The sequence below is a fragment of the Phyllobates terribilis genome, unplaced genomic scaffold, assembly GCF_046119375.1.
Source record: "Phyllobates terribilis strain yellow unplaced genomic scaffold, ASM4611937v1 Scaffold_1__5_contigs__length_1240528914, whole genome shotgun sequence".
In the NCBI taxonomy this organism is placed as follows: domain Eukaryota; kingdom Metazoa; phylum Chordata; class Amphibia; order Anura; family Dendrobatidae; genus Phyllobates; species Phyllobates terribilis.
In genome coordinates, this window is record NW_027362761.1 from 580,347,108 (window position 1) to 580,361,819 (window position 14,712).

A 14,712-nucleotide genomic window follows, 5' to 3' on the forward strand; every position below is an offset into this window, starting at 1 on the left:
AAGATTTTTCTGTATTTTCATGACTATGAAAATTGTACATTCACACTGAAGGCATCAAAACTATGAATTAACACATGTGGAATTATATACTTAACAAAAAAAGTGTGAAACAACTGAAAATATGTCTTATATTCTAGGTTCTTCAAAGTAGCCATGTTTTGCTTTGATGACTGCTTTGCACACTCTTGGCATTCTCTTGATGAGCTTCAAGAGGTAGTCACCGGAAATGGTCTTCCAACAATCTTGAAGGAGTTCCCAGAGATGCTTAGCACTTGTTGGCCCTTTTGCCTTCACTCTGCGGTCCAGCTCACCCCAAACCATCTCGATTGGGTTCAGGTCTGGTGACTGTGGAGGCCAGGTCATCTGGCGTAGCACCCCATCACTCTCCTTCTTGGTCAAATAGCCCTTACACAGCCTGGAGGTGTGTTTGGGGTCATTGTCCTGTTGAAAAATAAATGATGGTCCAACTAAACGCAAACCGGATGGAATAGCATGCCGCTGCAAGATGCTGTGGTAGCCATGCTGGTTCAGTATGCCTTCAATTTTGAATAAATCCCCAACAGTGTCACCAGCAAATCACACCCTCACCCGGCAAACGCTGAAAAGGACCAGCCATACGACCCAACTCCACCTCTTTAGACAACTTTGCACTGACCACGTCCGGATGCAACTGGACCGACCTCAAATTCTTAAGTGAAAAAGGAACTTTATGTGCGAGTGGAGGAATCCTAAAACCTTCTAAAAAACCGTGACTAATAACATCCGCTTTTTCCCGATCTGGATATCTACTTAAAAAGGGGGGCATCCCGGGAAGTTTCATTGGAGTCTCCCCCTTGACCAGGACCCACTGAAGGCTTCCCTTTTCCTTTCTTGAAACATTTGGAGGCGCCGTGGGAACTCCCGCTACAATGGGAACACACGTGTTTGAATTTACAGCTGTTCCCGTACTTGCATTGACCGTCATTAAACTGCCAACACGTTCCCGGTTTTTCTTTTCCTCCTTGCGCCCCCGCGTTACCCCCCCCGTGTCCAGACGATTGACTACCGCTGCCCCCGCTCCCGTGAAAGGACTGCCCCGTACCTGGCCGGAGCCATTACCTTAAGCCACAACCCTATGTTCTTCTGATCCCACTTAATTTCTGGCCTCACTGCCTTCCTCTGCCTGAACTGCTCGTCGTAACGTAACCATGTCTGCCCCCCGTATGTACGGTGGGCCTTGACTATAGAATCCAAATAACAAAATAAACCGGAGCAATTTTCCGGAAACTTCTTCCCGATAACGCTAGCCAATATTGCAAACGCTTGCAACCAATTTACAAACGTCTGGGGAATCAAACGCCACCTCCGCTTTTCTTCCTCCTCCTTCTTGCTATCGTCCTTCTTTCCCTTATCTAAATTGAACTTTTCCAAGGGGAGGAGGGAAAAAATTTCAACATACTCATCCCGCCAAATTTTTTCCCTTACCTCTTTTTTTAAATGTGCCCCCAAAGGCCCCTCAAAACACACGTACACCTCACCCCTTGCCCTATCATCCAGCTTCACCGTATCGCCTTTTTCTTTTTCAGTTTGCACCGATACTGAAACCCCAGATGACACCTCCTCGCTAGCAACCATTGACCTGACCCCTTCAGGCCCAGCCCGCTGCGCCGCCGCCTGCCCAGTCAACCAAGCTCTCACGGGTGAGACACCCGTCTCACCTGCTGTCCCACCGTCTAACCTCAGCAAGACTTGCGACATAGTGCGTAAAATATCACTAAGCCCCGGGACCTGTGCCCCACTCGGCCCACCCACATTCCTCACATCGTACCCCACTAATTGACTACTCGCTACCCCCTGTGATACAGCCCCTGCGGGCAACAAGCCAGACATATAATCATACTCACGTAGCTGCGCAGGTGCTGTGTCCCCTCCAGCCGACAATCCTGAGTCCTGCCGATCCCGTGAGTTTTCCGTTCTTTGTTCCAAATCCGATCCTTCCGATTGGCGGCCATGCTCCAGGCCCGAACACCCGGCCTCCTCGTCACTGGGGGGGGACCCGAGCGCCTGCCGCAGCTGCTGGTACTCCCACGTCTGAAGTTCGCCTCCTGCTTGTCCTCACTCTGCTCCGCTTAGTAGGCCTGTGACCCCGATCGCCCCCAGTCCCGGACCGACCGGCCCGGCCCGTGCTGGATGGGATGTGACTGCCAGGCAGCTCCACTCTGCCGCCCGCCGCAGACTGAAGAGCTGGGCCTGCCAGTGCCGCTTCTCTCTGCTGCCAGCCCTCCGATCGCCGCCGTATGGTGAGTCTCCCGCTCCGTCTGGCAGGTACCTCGACAGGAACATTGCCAGGGACACCTGCCGTTACAGATGTCTGTCCCGCCGGCTCCACTGCTGCGCGCCTCCGATCCAAGGCGTTGTGCCGTGTGCAGGCAGATCTGTCTGATGCAGGGATGTCCCTGCTAGGCGCTGCCCTGACTTCCGGTGCGGGCTGCGCTGCTGCAGCCGGCCGCACTTCCTGTGCGGCCCGCACTTCCTGTGCAGCTTGTACCTCGGCGCTGGTCCCCGATGCACGCCGACCAGAACCCACAGGCCGGCTATGCGGATTCCTGTCGGTGCGAGCCCGGCGGCGTGTCACCGCACTCTGCTGCTCACTACACGCAGGGTCCCGTGAGGGGCTCCGCAGCCACCGCAAGTACTTCGGGCGACAGCCGCTCCGGAGGCAGCGATCTTCTTGATCTCCCGCTGGGTTCTGGTGCCTCCTCCTCCACACGTGCTGCCCCCAGCAAGGCTGACAGCTGGGACGCCAGCCAGCCTCCCTCTCTATAACGGGCCGTGTCCCGCAGCTGGGCTACCAATGCTTCCACGGACTCCATAGAGGTAGCAATTTTGTGTTATATGGGATCTTCATTGTCCGAGTCCTTACAGGAGAATGGCACTTTACTGCACTAATTCTCACAGACGACCCCTCAACTCTTTAATGCACGCCCCCATACGTCCTCACCCAATCCTAAACCCCCGCATCTTCCAAACTCGGCTCCTCCTGGCCAATCCCAGTCATGCGGGGCTTCCCTCTAGCTACGCCCAACTCCTGCACCCTCCTGGAATACAGCACCAGATCCACCATCAGTGTTGTTGAAAACTGCGTTTGTCACATGACGGATTTAAAAACAATCATACGTATCTGTATCCCTTTATCTATAATGGGGTCTGTTTAGTTTCCATTAGGGTATCCGCTAAATGATGGACACCTTAACTGAAACCAAACGGCCCCCATTATGAGTTATGTTTATTCTGTAATGTCTTTATTGTTTGTACAATTCCCCTCTAAAATAATAAAGTGCTGAGGAATATGTTGGCGCTATAAAAAAAAAATATTATTATTAAATTATTATGTTAGGTTCCATGTCCATTCGTGGTTCTGACATTGAAAATATAGGACATCAGGTATGAATATCGCTATTTGTCCCATGTATTGTGTAAATGGTATAAAAACAATGAATGATTCAATATCTAACTTTGAAAATATGCTCTCTATTGAGCCTCATCCCTAAAGTACATAACTTTTTTTTACTTTTGCTGGTATTTTTTGGTGAAAAAGGTAACAATTCTAGTGGAAGTGGTTGTCAGAGCTTGATATCTGACCCCTCGGTGAGGGAGAGGGGCTGCGGTGGGTGTCCTTTTACCTTAGTCTCTGACCCATTCCTTTACTTGGGGGCTGAAGGTTCATCAGGGGAAGGGGCGCCACTGGCTTCATCTGCTTAGGGCACCAAAATACTTTGTCCCGGCCCTGTTAACAATCAGTAATGGAGAGAACAGATGGGAGCAAAGCGTTGTTTGGACTTTAATGGAGGTGGGTGACTGGGTAACCAAAGACAACTCTCCATAGACCCCAAGATGGCTGCTCATAGTAAGAGGGATAAAGTCAGTTATCAGAAGTTTGCGGTGCTGGTGGACAGTAGAGCAGGATATTAGCGTCTGGCTAAGAGAGTGAGACTAAGGACTGAGATGTCACTAGAAATATACCACATCTATGTGATTGGATTCATGGCATCAGCGCTAGGGTTGTGGGGTTGGGGGTTTGTTGGTGGGACATGAACCCAAGGTGCAAAGAGTTAAGGAAGTGTCACCAAAACTATAGGCACTTCTATATTATTGAGTCACTGTACCATCACTATGGAGTCTGGTGGGATATGTGCCCTATGCGCTAGGATTCTGGAGATGAAGCTAGAACACCTGCATGTGATTGGAGTCTTTGCATCAATACTAGGGGGTGATGGAACACAAGCTGGGGATTGATGGGCACCACTGGTATCATCATTAGGGGGCTCGGGAGGTACATGAGCCTCAAGTGCTGAAGGTAGAAGGGCACCCGTGGAACTATGGGAGTTTCTATGTGATTGGAATCATTACAGAAGTTAGGGGTCTTGTAGGACATGTGCCCTGAGTGCTGGGGGTTGAGGTGGCACCATTGGAAATATAGGCACTCCTGTGTGATTGGAATCATTGCAAAAGTTGGTGGTCTGGCCCTCCTATGTGATTGAAATCATTGTATGATGCTGGGGGCTGTGGGGTCTTGCGCCCTGGGGACTAGGAGCATAGGGACACCACTGGAAATATAGGCACTCCTATGTAATAGAAATAATGGTATCAGGGCTAAGGTGTATGGTGGAATTGGTGCCTTAGTGGCTGGGAACGTAGAGGTTGACACTGGACTGAACGTCACTTTTATGAGAATGTAATTATTGTATCACCACCAGGGAGAGGGGAAGGAAGGCAGGGAGTCTTGTGCTTTAGGTCCTAGGAGTGTGGGGACACCACTGGAACTATAGGCATGCCTACCTAATCAAGATCTTTGCACCAATCCTTTGGGGTCTAGTGGGACTTGTGCCCTGGGTACTGGAAGTGGACGTGGTGCTGAATCTATAGGCAATCTATGAACTTTTCTGTGTGACTGACAGTCAGCCATTCCTGTGCAGTTCGGGCCGCTCTACTTAGATTAATCTCGTCCACATCTGTATGTACAACTGCAGGCAGCAAAATCCTGTCCTGGATCGTCATAAATATAAAACATGATGATTTACAATTTAGAGAAGGGAAAGTGCTAATAGAGAAATCAATGTAATGTGGCGCTCGCCCCGCCGCGCTCCTCACCAGCAGCTCGCATTGTGCTAAATGCAAAGTAATGGAAAGTTATTCACACTATTGACTCCTGAAGAGATGAAGCCCTGAGCCGAGCCGTCGAGCAACGCAGCACAAATGTCTTGTTGAAATTCAGCGATTGTGAGATTAATCCGGAAACCGCAAACTGTAGAGTGACTCTAATGTGGCATTTCATCATTTTACGTGTCTAGGTGTTAACCCTTCACTGTAGTCGTAGTCAGACTCCTCGGAAGACAAGACTTAGGTTCCCAATATCACTTCTGTATATTTTTGTGCCCACCCGGCTTTATAGATGACAAAAAGACCATGTCCTCTGCAAAAACAAAAAATATTAGCAACTGAACTTGGCTTTTTCACAGGAATAGGCTATGCTGTGTGTATAAGCGGGGGTGGAGCTTATTAGAGGTAGGCGTGTCCTATTGAGCGGGGGTGTGGTTTATAAAAAAAATGCCATTTCCTGTCTGTTTCAGTGGCAGAGACCTTTACCCCCTGTCCTTTTTGTCTTTTACCATATTCCCTATTCTACACTTTCTTCTTATCACTCTAAGCCGATTTATAACCAGGTACATGACATAAATATCTGACAGGTTGAAGGTCCACGAGTGGAATCCATATCTGTCTGGAGATTTGGAATCTCCTGCTCCCCCAATTTTGCACTCCAGAGAGGAGGACATGAGGTGGCTATGAATTCCAGCTTCAAGATGCCCAGCATAACAGTGCCAGCCATAATGTACCCTCCACTAAAGTGCTAACTACAATGGTTCTTCAATAGTGCAGTGCCCTCTGAGTAATGTCTGTAATACAGCGCCCCCATAAAAGTATCAGTCACACAATGCCCACTCAATAATGTCAACCCCATAGTACTCCCTATAATTGTGTCAGCCACAAAGTGAATTCTCAGTAGTGTCAGGTACCAGTAAAAAGTGTCCTCTCAATAATGGCATTAAGACAGTGCCCTTCAAAACAGTACCAGCCATATAGTGTCCCCTCATTATTTGCATTGTCTAATGTCTCCAGGTACACAATGTCCCCTAAGTAATGTCAGCCATACAATACCCACATAAAAGAACCAGCCATACAATGCACATTTTTTAATGTCTGCCTAACATTGCCCCCTCAATAATAGTACAAACCACATGGTACCTCCTCAGTAACAGCATCCACACAGTGCCCCTCATAACAGTACCCATCATCAAGAGCACCGTTAGTACATTATAACTCTGGACATGTATCTAACAAGTTCTGTACCAATATCTATGATCCATGAGGATGGCGCTGACTAATGATGGTGCATTCTCTGTACTCCCTGAATGTGTTCCTGAATGACTGAGGCCCAGATAAGCAGGTGTGTGGCCTGATGGATGCGGTCAGCAGGGGATTTATATGAATGCAGCTGGTGCTAAGCTTTCTCACAGCCAGGGGCTGTCCATAGCGGCAGACCATGAGGCCGCTATGGGGACCGTGACTCGGGTGAACCTGGTGTCATTCGAGACAGTGTTGAGACTCAGTCCTCACACTGCACACTTCCAAGTTTGTGCTGCTGAAATGAGGAGAGGTAAGCAGTGTTTATTTCTCTTTTAATAACTCATACTGATTGAGGGGCAGTGGGGCCATCATACTGAGAGAGGGGCGGTGGGGCCATCATAACGAGTGAGGGGCTGTGGGGCCATCATACTGAATGAGGGGCAGTGGGGCCATTATACTGAGAGAGGGGTGGTGGGGCCATCATAACGAGTGAGGGGCTGTGGGGCCATCATACTGAATGAAGGACTGTGGGGCCTTCATACTTAATGAGGGGCTGTGGGGCCATCATACTGAATGAGGGGCTGTGGGGCCATCATACTGAATGAGGGGCTGTGGAGCCATCATACTGAGAGAAGGGCGGTGGGGCCATCATACTGAGTAGGGGGCTGTGGGGCCATCATACTGAGTGAGGGGCTGTGGGGGCCATCATATTGACAGAGGGGCTGTGGGGCCATCATACTGAGTAGGGGGCTGTGGGGCCATCATGTTGAGTGAGGGGCGGTGGAGCCATCATACTGCGTGACGGGTTGTGGGGCTTTCATACTGAGTGATGGGCTGTGGGGCCATCATACTGAGTGAGGGGCTGTGGGGCCATCCTACTAAGTGAGGGGTTGTGGGGCCATCATACTGTGTGAGGTGCTGTGGGGGCCATCATATTGAGAGAGGGGTTGTGGGGCCATCATACTGAGTGAGGGGCTGTGGGGCCATCATACTGAATGAGAGGCTGTAGGGCCATCATACTGAGTGAGGGGTTGTGGGGCCATCATAATGTGTGAGGAGCTGTGGGGGCCATCATATTAAGAGAGGGGTTGTGTAGCCATCATACTGAGTGAGGGGCTGTGGGGCCATCACAGTGAGTGAGGGGCTGTGGGGCCATCATACTGAATGAGGGCCTGTGGGGCCATCATACTTAATGAGGGGCTGTGGGGCCATCATACTGAGTGAGGGGCAGTGGAGCCATCATACTGAGTGCGGGGCTGTGGGGCCATCATACTGAGTGAGGGGCTGTGGGGCCATTATACTGAGTGAGGGGCTGTAAGGCCATCATACTGAGTGAGGGGTTGTGGGGCCATCATACTGTGTGAGGAGCTGTGGGGGCCATCATATTGAGAGAGGGGTTGTGGGGCCATCAAACTGAGTGAGGGGCAGAGTAGCCATCATACTGAGTGAGGGGCTGTGGGGCCATCATACTGAATGAGGGGCTGTGGGGCCCTCATACTGAATGAGGGGCTGTGGGGCCATCATACTTAATGAGGGGCTGTGGGGCCATCATACTGAGTGAGGGGCAGTGGAGCCACCATACTGAGTTTGGGGCTGTGGGGCCATCATACTGAGTGAGGGGCTGTGGGGGCCATCATATTGAGAGAGGGGCTGTGGGGCCATCATACTGAGTAAGGGGCTGTGGGGCCATCATGCTGAGTGAGGGGTTGTGGGGCCATCATGCTGAGTGAGGGGCTGTGGGGGCCATCATATTGAGAGAGGGGTTGTGGGGCCATCATACTGAGTGAGGGGCAGTGTAGCCATCATACTGAGTGAGGGGCTGTGGGGCCATCATAGTGAGTGAGGGGCTGTGGGGCCATCATACTGAATGAGGGGCTGTGGGGCCATCATACTGAGTGAGGGACTGTGGGGCCATCATACTGAGAGAGGGGCAGTGGAGCCATCATACTGAGTGAGGGGCTGTGAGCCATCGTACTGAGTGAGGGGTGGGCTGTGTGAGTCATTCTACAACAAGGAAGGGACAGTGAGGGCCATCTTACCAAATGAGGGGATGTAGGGGTCATGATACTATGTGTGAGGCCATCATATTGAGTGAGGAGGGGGGGCGTGCCGGCCATTATATCAAGTGAGGAGCAGTTGGGGCCATCTTACCAATTGAGGGTCTGTAGGGGACATGATACTGTGGGGGCCAACATACTGAGTGTGGGGCTACGGAGCATCATACTGAGGAGACAATATGTGGGGGGCTTTTTGGGAATCCTACTGATTGTAGGTCATCATACAGAGTAGGGGCCATCATACTGTGTAGGCAGACTTTACGGGCATTGTGGAGGTATTATATTGTGCTGGGGGCATTGAAGGGGTGTTACACTTTGATGGCACAATGGAGTCGTCATACTGTATATGTGTGTGTAGGGGGACTGTGGGTTGAAATTGTAGGGATTCACTGTGGGGATATACTAAGTGTGTGTGGTTGGGGGCGTTTTTGGGGAGCATCATACACTATAATGGCCAACAAAGGGAATCTGGATGAGAACACTAAAGGGCTTCAATATGCATAATTACTATGTACTTGCCACAATACATATCCCTCTCCCTGTTTTTTTTTTGTAGTGGGGGGAGGGTAATGGGTCCCAATTAGAACTTTTATTATGGAGCGCCATGATTTCTATGTGCGCCTCTCGTCATAGCTATAGCATGTATATACTGTAGCACAATGAATGAGGAGTAAGCAAACAGTAAAGGCTTATACCAAAGGCTCTATCCATACAACAGAGGATTAACGTGATGACCCGCAGTAATCCTGAGAATGGGGCTCTGGATACCCTTGAGAATTTGATTTTCTGGCAATAACCCTTTAAGATTTCTTGACCATTCGACTCCTTGTTCTACTTGCTGATCTTAAAACCTCAAAAGGGGATGGGAGAAATTTTCCTGTCTGACCAAATCCTCCATACTGACGGCCGTATCGCGCTTCCATGTTGTTGACAATGCAACAATGGATGTTCCTACTGAATGACAGCAAGCAGAGATCCTGAAAACTGAGAGTGTAAAGTACAGGAATTACACTGAACAGTTGTCTACATTGTCACTCCACCTCAGTACTAGATCGGCGTGTGCTCACCTGGCCGGGCAGTCCTGCAGGTTGCACTTCTTCTGCCGTGGCATCGGCTGCTCGTTCGGATCACAGAAGGTATATTTCACCACACCTTTTCCTTTGCTAACACATCTGGCAACCTGGCGCTGAACCCCTGGGAGGGAGATACAAGGAACCATTACAGATGTAGCAGTGCTGAGATTGTCATTTCAATGTACTGTCATTTAATGAAAGTTCTGAGTCATCTTAGACCAATTCAATGATAAATCATCTCTGCTACATCAAAATGAGTAATGTAAAGCCTCAGTGCAAAAACGTGGCCACGAACTATCACACGTCACATAGTATTGAGTAAAGGGAACTATTGATCGTCTCCGGCAGAACAGAACCGTATAAACCTGTGTTCATGAGCTCTGAATCTGTTGCTTAATTGGACACAGTTAGTTCAGCAATATTTGCATAAATCAATAGTGCAAGCGAATTCACAAAATTTTGTAATATATTTTATCAGATATATATACTTCTTTCTCCACTTATAAGCCACTTCTTCCCCCCTCCATGCCTCCTGAACTCACCATTCACTGTGAAAAACTGCTAAAATCCATTCTGATAAAGGTAAGATGGACAGCTAGCTCACTGAGGTATCAGATTACAGCTGACAACTGAAGCTTATGGAGAGGGAAGGGAGGAAGGATGAGCAGAGCGAGAGAGAAAGGTAGAGAGACAGATACAAATACCTGCTGCTTTATAGTAAGTGTTCTGTTTCACCCATGAGCAGGATTCACTGCTACTCTGCTCAGAACTGCTGTATAATGTTCTCCATTCTACTAGAAAACAGTAGTAAGTGCATTAGCTCACTTCAGGGCTGCAATCATAGCAGCACTGCTCAGCACTGCCGTGTAATATTCTTTATGCTGCTGCTGCTTTGTAGTAAGGGCTTTATATCACTCTAATGCTGGAATCCCATCTATACTGCTCAGTACTGATTTATAATATCCTCCACGCTGCTGCTTTCTTGTAAATGCTTAAGCCCATGTCAGTGCTGCTATCACAGCTATACTGCTGTATAATATCCTCCATGCTGCTGCTTCTTTCTAGTAAGTGCTTTATCTCACTCCATTGCTGGAATCACAGCCACACTGCTCAGTATCGTCGTATTTTATCATCCATGCTGTTGCTCACCCAAAAGCTGGATTCACATCTACACTGCTCAGTACTGCTGTATAATGTCCTCTGTGCTGCTGCTTCTGAACAAGTGCTCCTAAGAGACAGGAGAGTAGGAATCCTTCATGTCTGTCGGTGCCGTGTATGGTAGACATGATGGCAGCTATCTCTCCCCTAGCTCAGGGAGAACTGAAAATTAGAGATAGAGGCCGCAGAGGGGAAACCTAGTGAATAATGCAGGATACAAGACAAGTAATAACCAGAATTATTCCTCATTCGCACACATATGGCAGCTTCTTCTGAGTTATTCCTATTATGAAAGTGATGGCATCTTACTAGAAATATGTCATCACTTTATGATCAGCGAAGGTCCAACTTTGAGACTCTCCAATAAAAAGGCTATAGTGTGGAACAATGGCTCTCCTTTAGGCCACAGCCCCCACTATCAGTATTTGGTCAGTATTTTTTCTCAGGAGTGGAAGCCAAAACCAGGAGTGGGTGATAAATGCAGAATTGGTGACTTGTTTCTATTCTACCTTTTCTCTGATTGTTCCTCACCTGGTTTTGGCTCCCACTGCTGAGAAAAAATACTGACCGAATACTGACCAAATACTGATAGTGGGGCCGTGGCCTATGGCTGAGGCACATGGAGGAATTACAGCTCTGCATTATATTGGCCTCATTGTTCTTCCAAATGCCTCTGATTTCATGCATATCATGTTCCATCAGATGTCAAATTGTGGAAAAGTCTCCCTTGAAGCTTTGTTATTAGGACAGAACACATCTGATATATGGTTCTGTAAAAAGGCGCCATATAGTGTCGTGCGGAGCATTTATGGCTCCCTACTATGGATCATAGTGACTGCATGCGCCGCTGTACAAGTCGATACTATCCACATTATTCCCTTTGTTCTTTTACCTTTATTGTTGCTTTTGTTAAGGTTTTTGTCCATCTGGATCAATTAAGGTTAAAGACGTTTTTCTCTTTCTTGATCCTAATGGCCCCGTGTCCCTACTCGGCCCCCCACCGTCCAGCAATGTTCTGCTACAGAAACACATAATTACAGTCCTAATTATGTAAAAATGCACATATTGTATCTGTATGTATGAGGCGCCGGCCTTGGATGCCGTACATCTAATGGTATTATACCGCTGTGACCCGCTGTGACCAACGGTGAAGGAGCAAAGTAAGGAAAATATAACTAAAAGGCGAATATATGTATAAATCCTCCTGCCGGGAATGTAATCAAAGCCGTATAATAAATTCTGACCTTGGTGGAAATATTGTATGTTGGGAAATGTAACAAGAGATAAAGTCGATATAAATGAATAAACAGGTGCAGAAAGGAAAAGAAAACCGGAACATTCAACAGGCGGAAAAATCCAAAATAATCAAAGGAGCATGAATTCAGGATCACAGGACGCACAGAGCATCCAACAGGTTTTATCTCCGTCTTATGGCTCGTTTACACAAAACAATAATCTGGGACGAGATTTTTTGTGGGAACGGCTATTGATCTGTCCAAAAAAAGGATTTAATGCAATTTTGGTGAACTTCACTTTTTTCTTTGCATCTGCGACAGACGTCAGATAGGCAACAGTGTAAATAGTGTAAAACAGCATCATGATATAAATCAGGGGTCCTCAAACTTTTTAAACAGGGGGCCAGTTCACGGTCCCTCAGACCATTGGAGGGCCGGACTATAGTTTTTTAAAAAAACTATGAACAAATTCCTATGCACACTGCACATATCTTATTTTGTAGTAAAAAAAAACAATACAGGAACAAATACAATATTTAAAATGAAGAACAAGTAAAGTTAAATCAACCGGTATTTCAATAGGCAGGTAAATGTCCCCAATAGGCAGCATAGGTCCCCAATAGGCAGGTAAATGTCCCCAATAGGCAGCATCGGTCCCCAATAGGCAGGTAAATGTCCCCAATAGGCAGCATAGGTCCTCAATAGGCAGGTAAATGTTCCCAATAGGCAGCATAGGTCCCCAATAGGCAGGTAAATGTCCCCAATAGGCAGGTAAATGTCCTCAATAGGCAGGTAAATGTACCCAATAGGCATCATCGGTCCTCAATAGGCAGGTAAATGTCCCCAATAGGCAGCATCAGTCCTCAATAGGCGGGTAAATGTCCCCAATAGGCAGCATCGGTCCTCAATAGGCAGGTAAATGTCCCCAATAGGCAGCATAGGTCCCCAATAGGCAGGTAAATGTCCCCAATAGGCAGCATAGGTCCTCAATAGGCAGGTAAATGTCCCCAATAGGCAGCATAGGTCCCCAATAGGCAGGTAAATGTCCCCAATAGGCAGCATAGGTCCTCAATAGGCAGGTAAATGTTCCCAATAGGCAGCATAGGTCCCCAATAGGCAGGTAAATGTCCCCAATAGGCAGCATAGGTCCCCAATAGGCAGGTAAATGTCCCCAATAGGCAGGTAAATGTCCTCAATAGGCAGGTAAATGTACCCAATAGGCATCATCGGTCCTCAATAGGCAGGTAAATGTCCCCAATAGGCAGCATCAGTCCTCAATAGGCGGGTAAATGTCCCCAATAGGCAGCATCGGTCCTCAATAGGCAGGTAAATGTCCCCAATAGGCAGCATCGGTCCTCAATAGGCAGGTAAATGTCCCCAATAGGCAGCATCGGTCCTCAATAGGCAGGTAAATGTCCCCAATAGGCAGGTAAATGTACCCAATAGGCAGGCAAATGTCACCAATAGGCAGGTAAATGTCCCCAATAGGCAGGTAAATGTCCCCAAAAGGCAGCATAGGTCCCCAATAGGCAGCATAGGTCCCCAATAGGCAGGTAAATATACCCAATAGGCAGCATAGGTCCCCAATAGGCAGGTAAATGTCCCCAATAGGCAGGTAAATATCCCCAATAGGCAGCATAGGTCCTCAATGGGCAGGTAAATGTTCCCAATAGGCAGGCTGTTTCCCGGTTATAATGCCATATGCAGGCTGTTCCACCCCTTATAATGCCCCATGCAGGCTGTTCCATCCCTTATAATGCTCCATGCAGGCTGTTCCACCCCTTATAATGCCCCATGCAGGCTGTTCCCCCCCTTATAATGCCCCATGCTGGATGCCACCCCCCATATAATGCCCCATGCAGCATGTCACCCCCCCATATAATGCCCCAAGCAGCATGTCAGCCCCCCCATATTATGCCCCATGCAGCATGTCACCCCCCCATATTATACCCCATGCAGCATGTCACCCCCCAATATCATGCCCCATGCAGCATGTCACCCCCCCATATTATGCACCATGCAGGATGTCCCTTTCCCCCCATATAATGCCCCATGCAGGATGTCCCTTTCCCCCCATATAATGCCCCATGCAGGATGTCCCTTTCCCCCCCATATAATGCCCCATGCAGGATGTCACCCCCCATATAATGCCCCATGCAGGATGTCACCCCCCATATAATGCCCCATGCAGGATGTCACCCCCCATATAATGCCCCATGCAGGATGTCACCCCTCATATAATGCCCCATGCAGGATGTCACCCCCCCATATAATGCCCCATGCAGGATATCACTCCCCTGTCTTTATAATGCCCCATGCAGCATGTCACCCCCCCATATAATGCACCATGCAGCATGTCACCCCCCCATATAATGCCCCATACAGCATGTCACCCCCTATATAATGCCCCATGCAGCATGTCACCCCCCCATATAATGCCCCATGCAGCATGTCACCCCCCCATATAATGCCACATGCAGCATGTCACCCCCCCCATATAATGCCACATGCAGCATGTCACCCCCCCATATAATGCCCCATGCAGGATGTCACCCCCCATATAATGCCCAATGCAGGATGTCACCCCCCCCCAATATTATACCCCTTGCAGGATGCCACCCCCCCTCATATAATGACCTATGCCTCCAAACATTAAAAAAAAAAAAAATCTAATACTCACCTCACTTCTCACTTGCTGCCGCTGCTCTACTCTGGTCCGGACGCGGCGTCGTCGTCCCGCTCTGCGCTGCCTGTGACGGCACTCGGGAGGGCGCGGTGTAAAGACGTCACCGCGCCCTCTGACCT

At 48.7% G+C, this 14,712-nt stretch overlaps 1 protein-coding gene across 2 annotated transcripts in view; it reads right to left on the minus strand.

Annotated features, from left to right (window-relative positions):
* Nucleotides 1-14,712, minus strand: part of ADAMTS12 (ADAM metallopeptidase with thrombospondin type 1 motif 12) — a 639,247-nt gene that overhangs the window by 90,058 nt on the left and 534,477 nt on the right. For both annotated transcript variants that reach the window (XR_012321927.1, XM_073681470.1), the window contains exon 17: nucleotides 9,509-9,635. Coding sequence is in view for 1 of the 2 variants with exons in the window: in XM_073681470.1 (XP_073537571.1) it covers nucleotides 9,509-9,635 (127 nt within the window). In the remaining variant the exon portion in view is untranslated. The remainder of the gene's footprint in view (nucleotides 1-9,508; nucleotides 9,636-14,712) is intronic.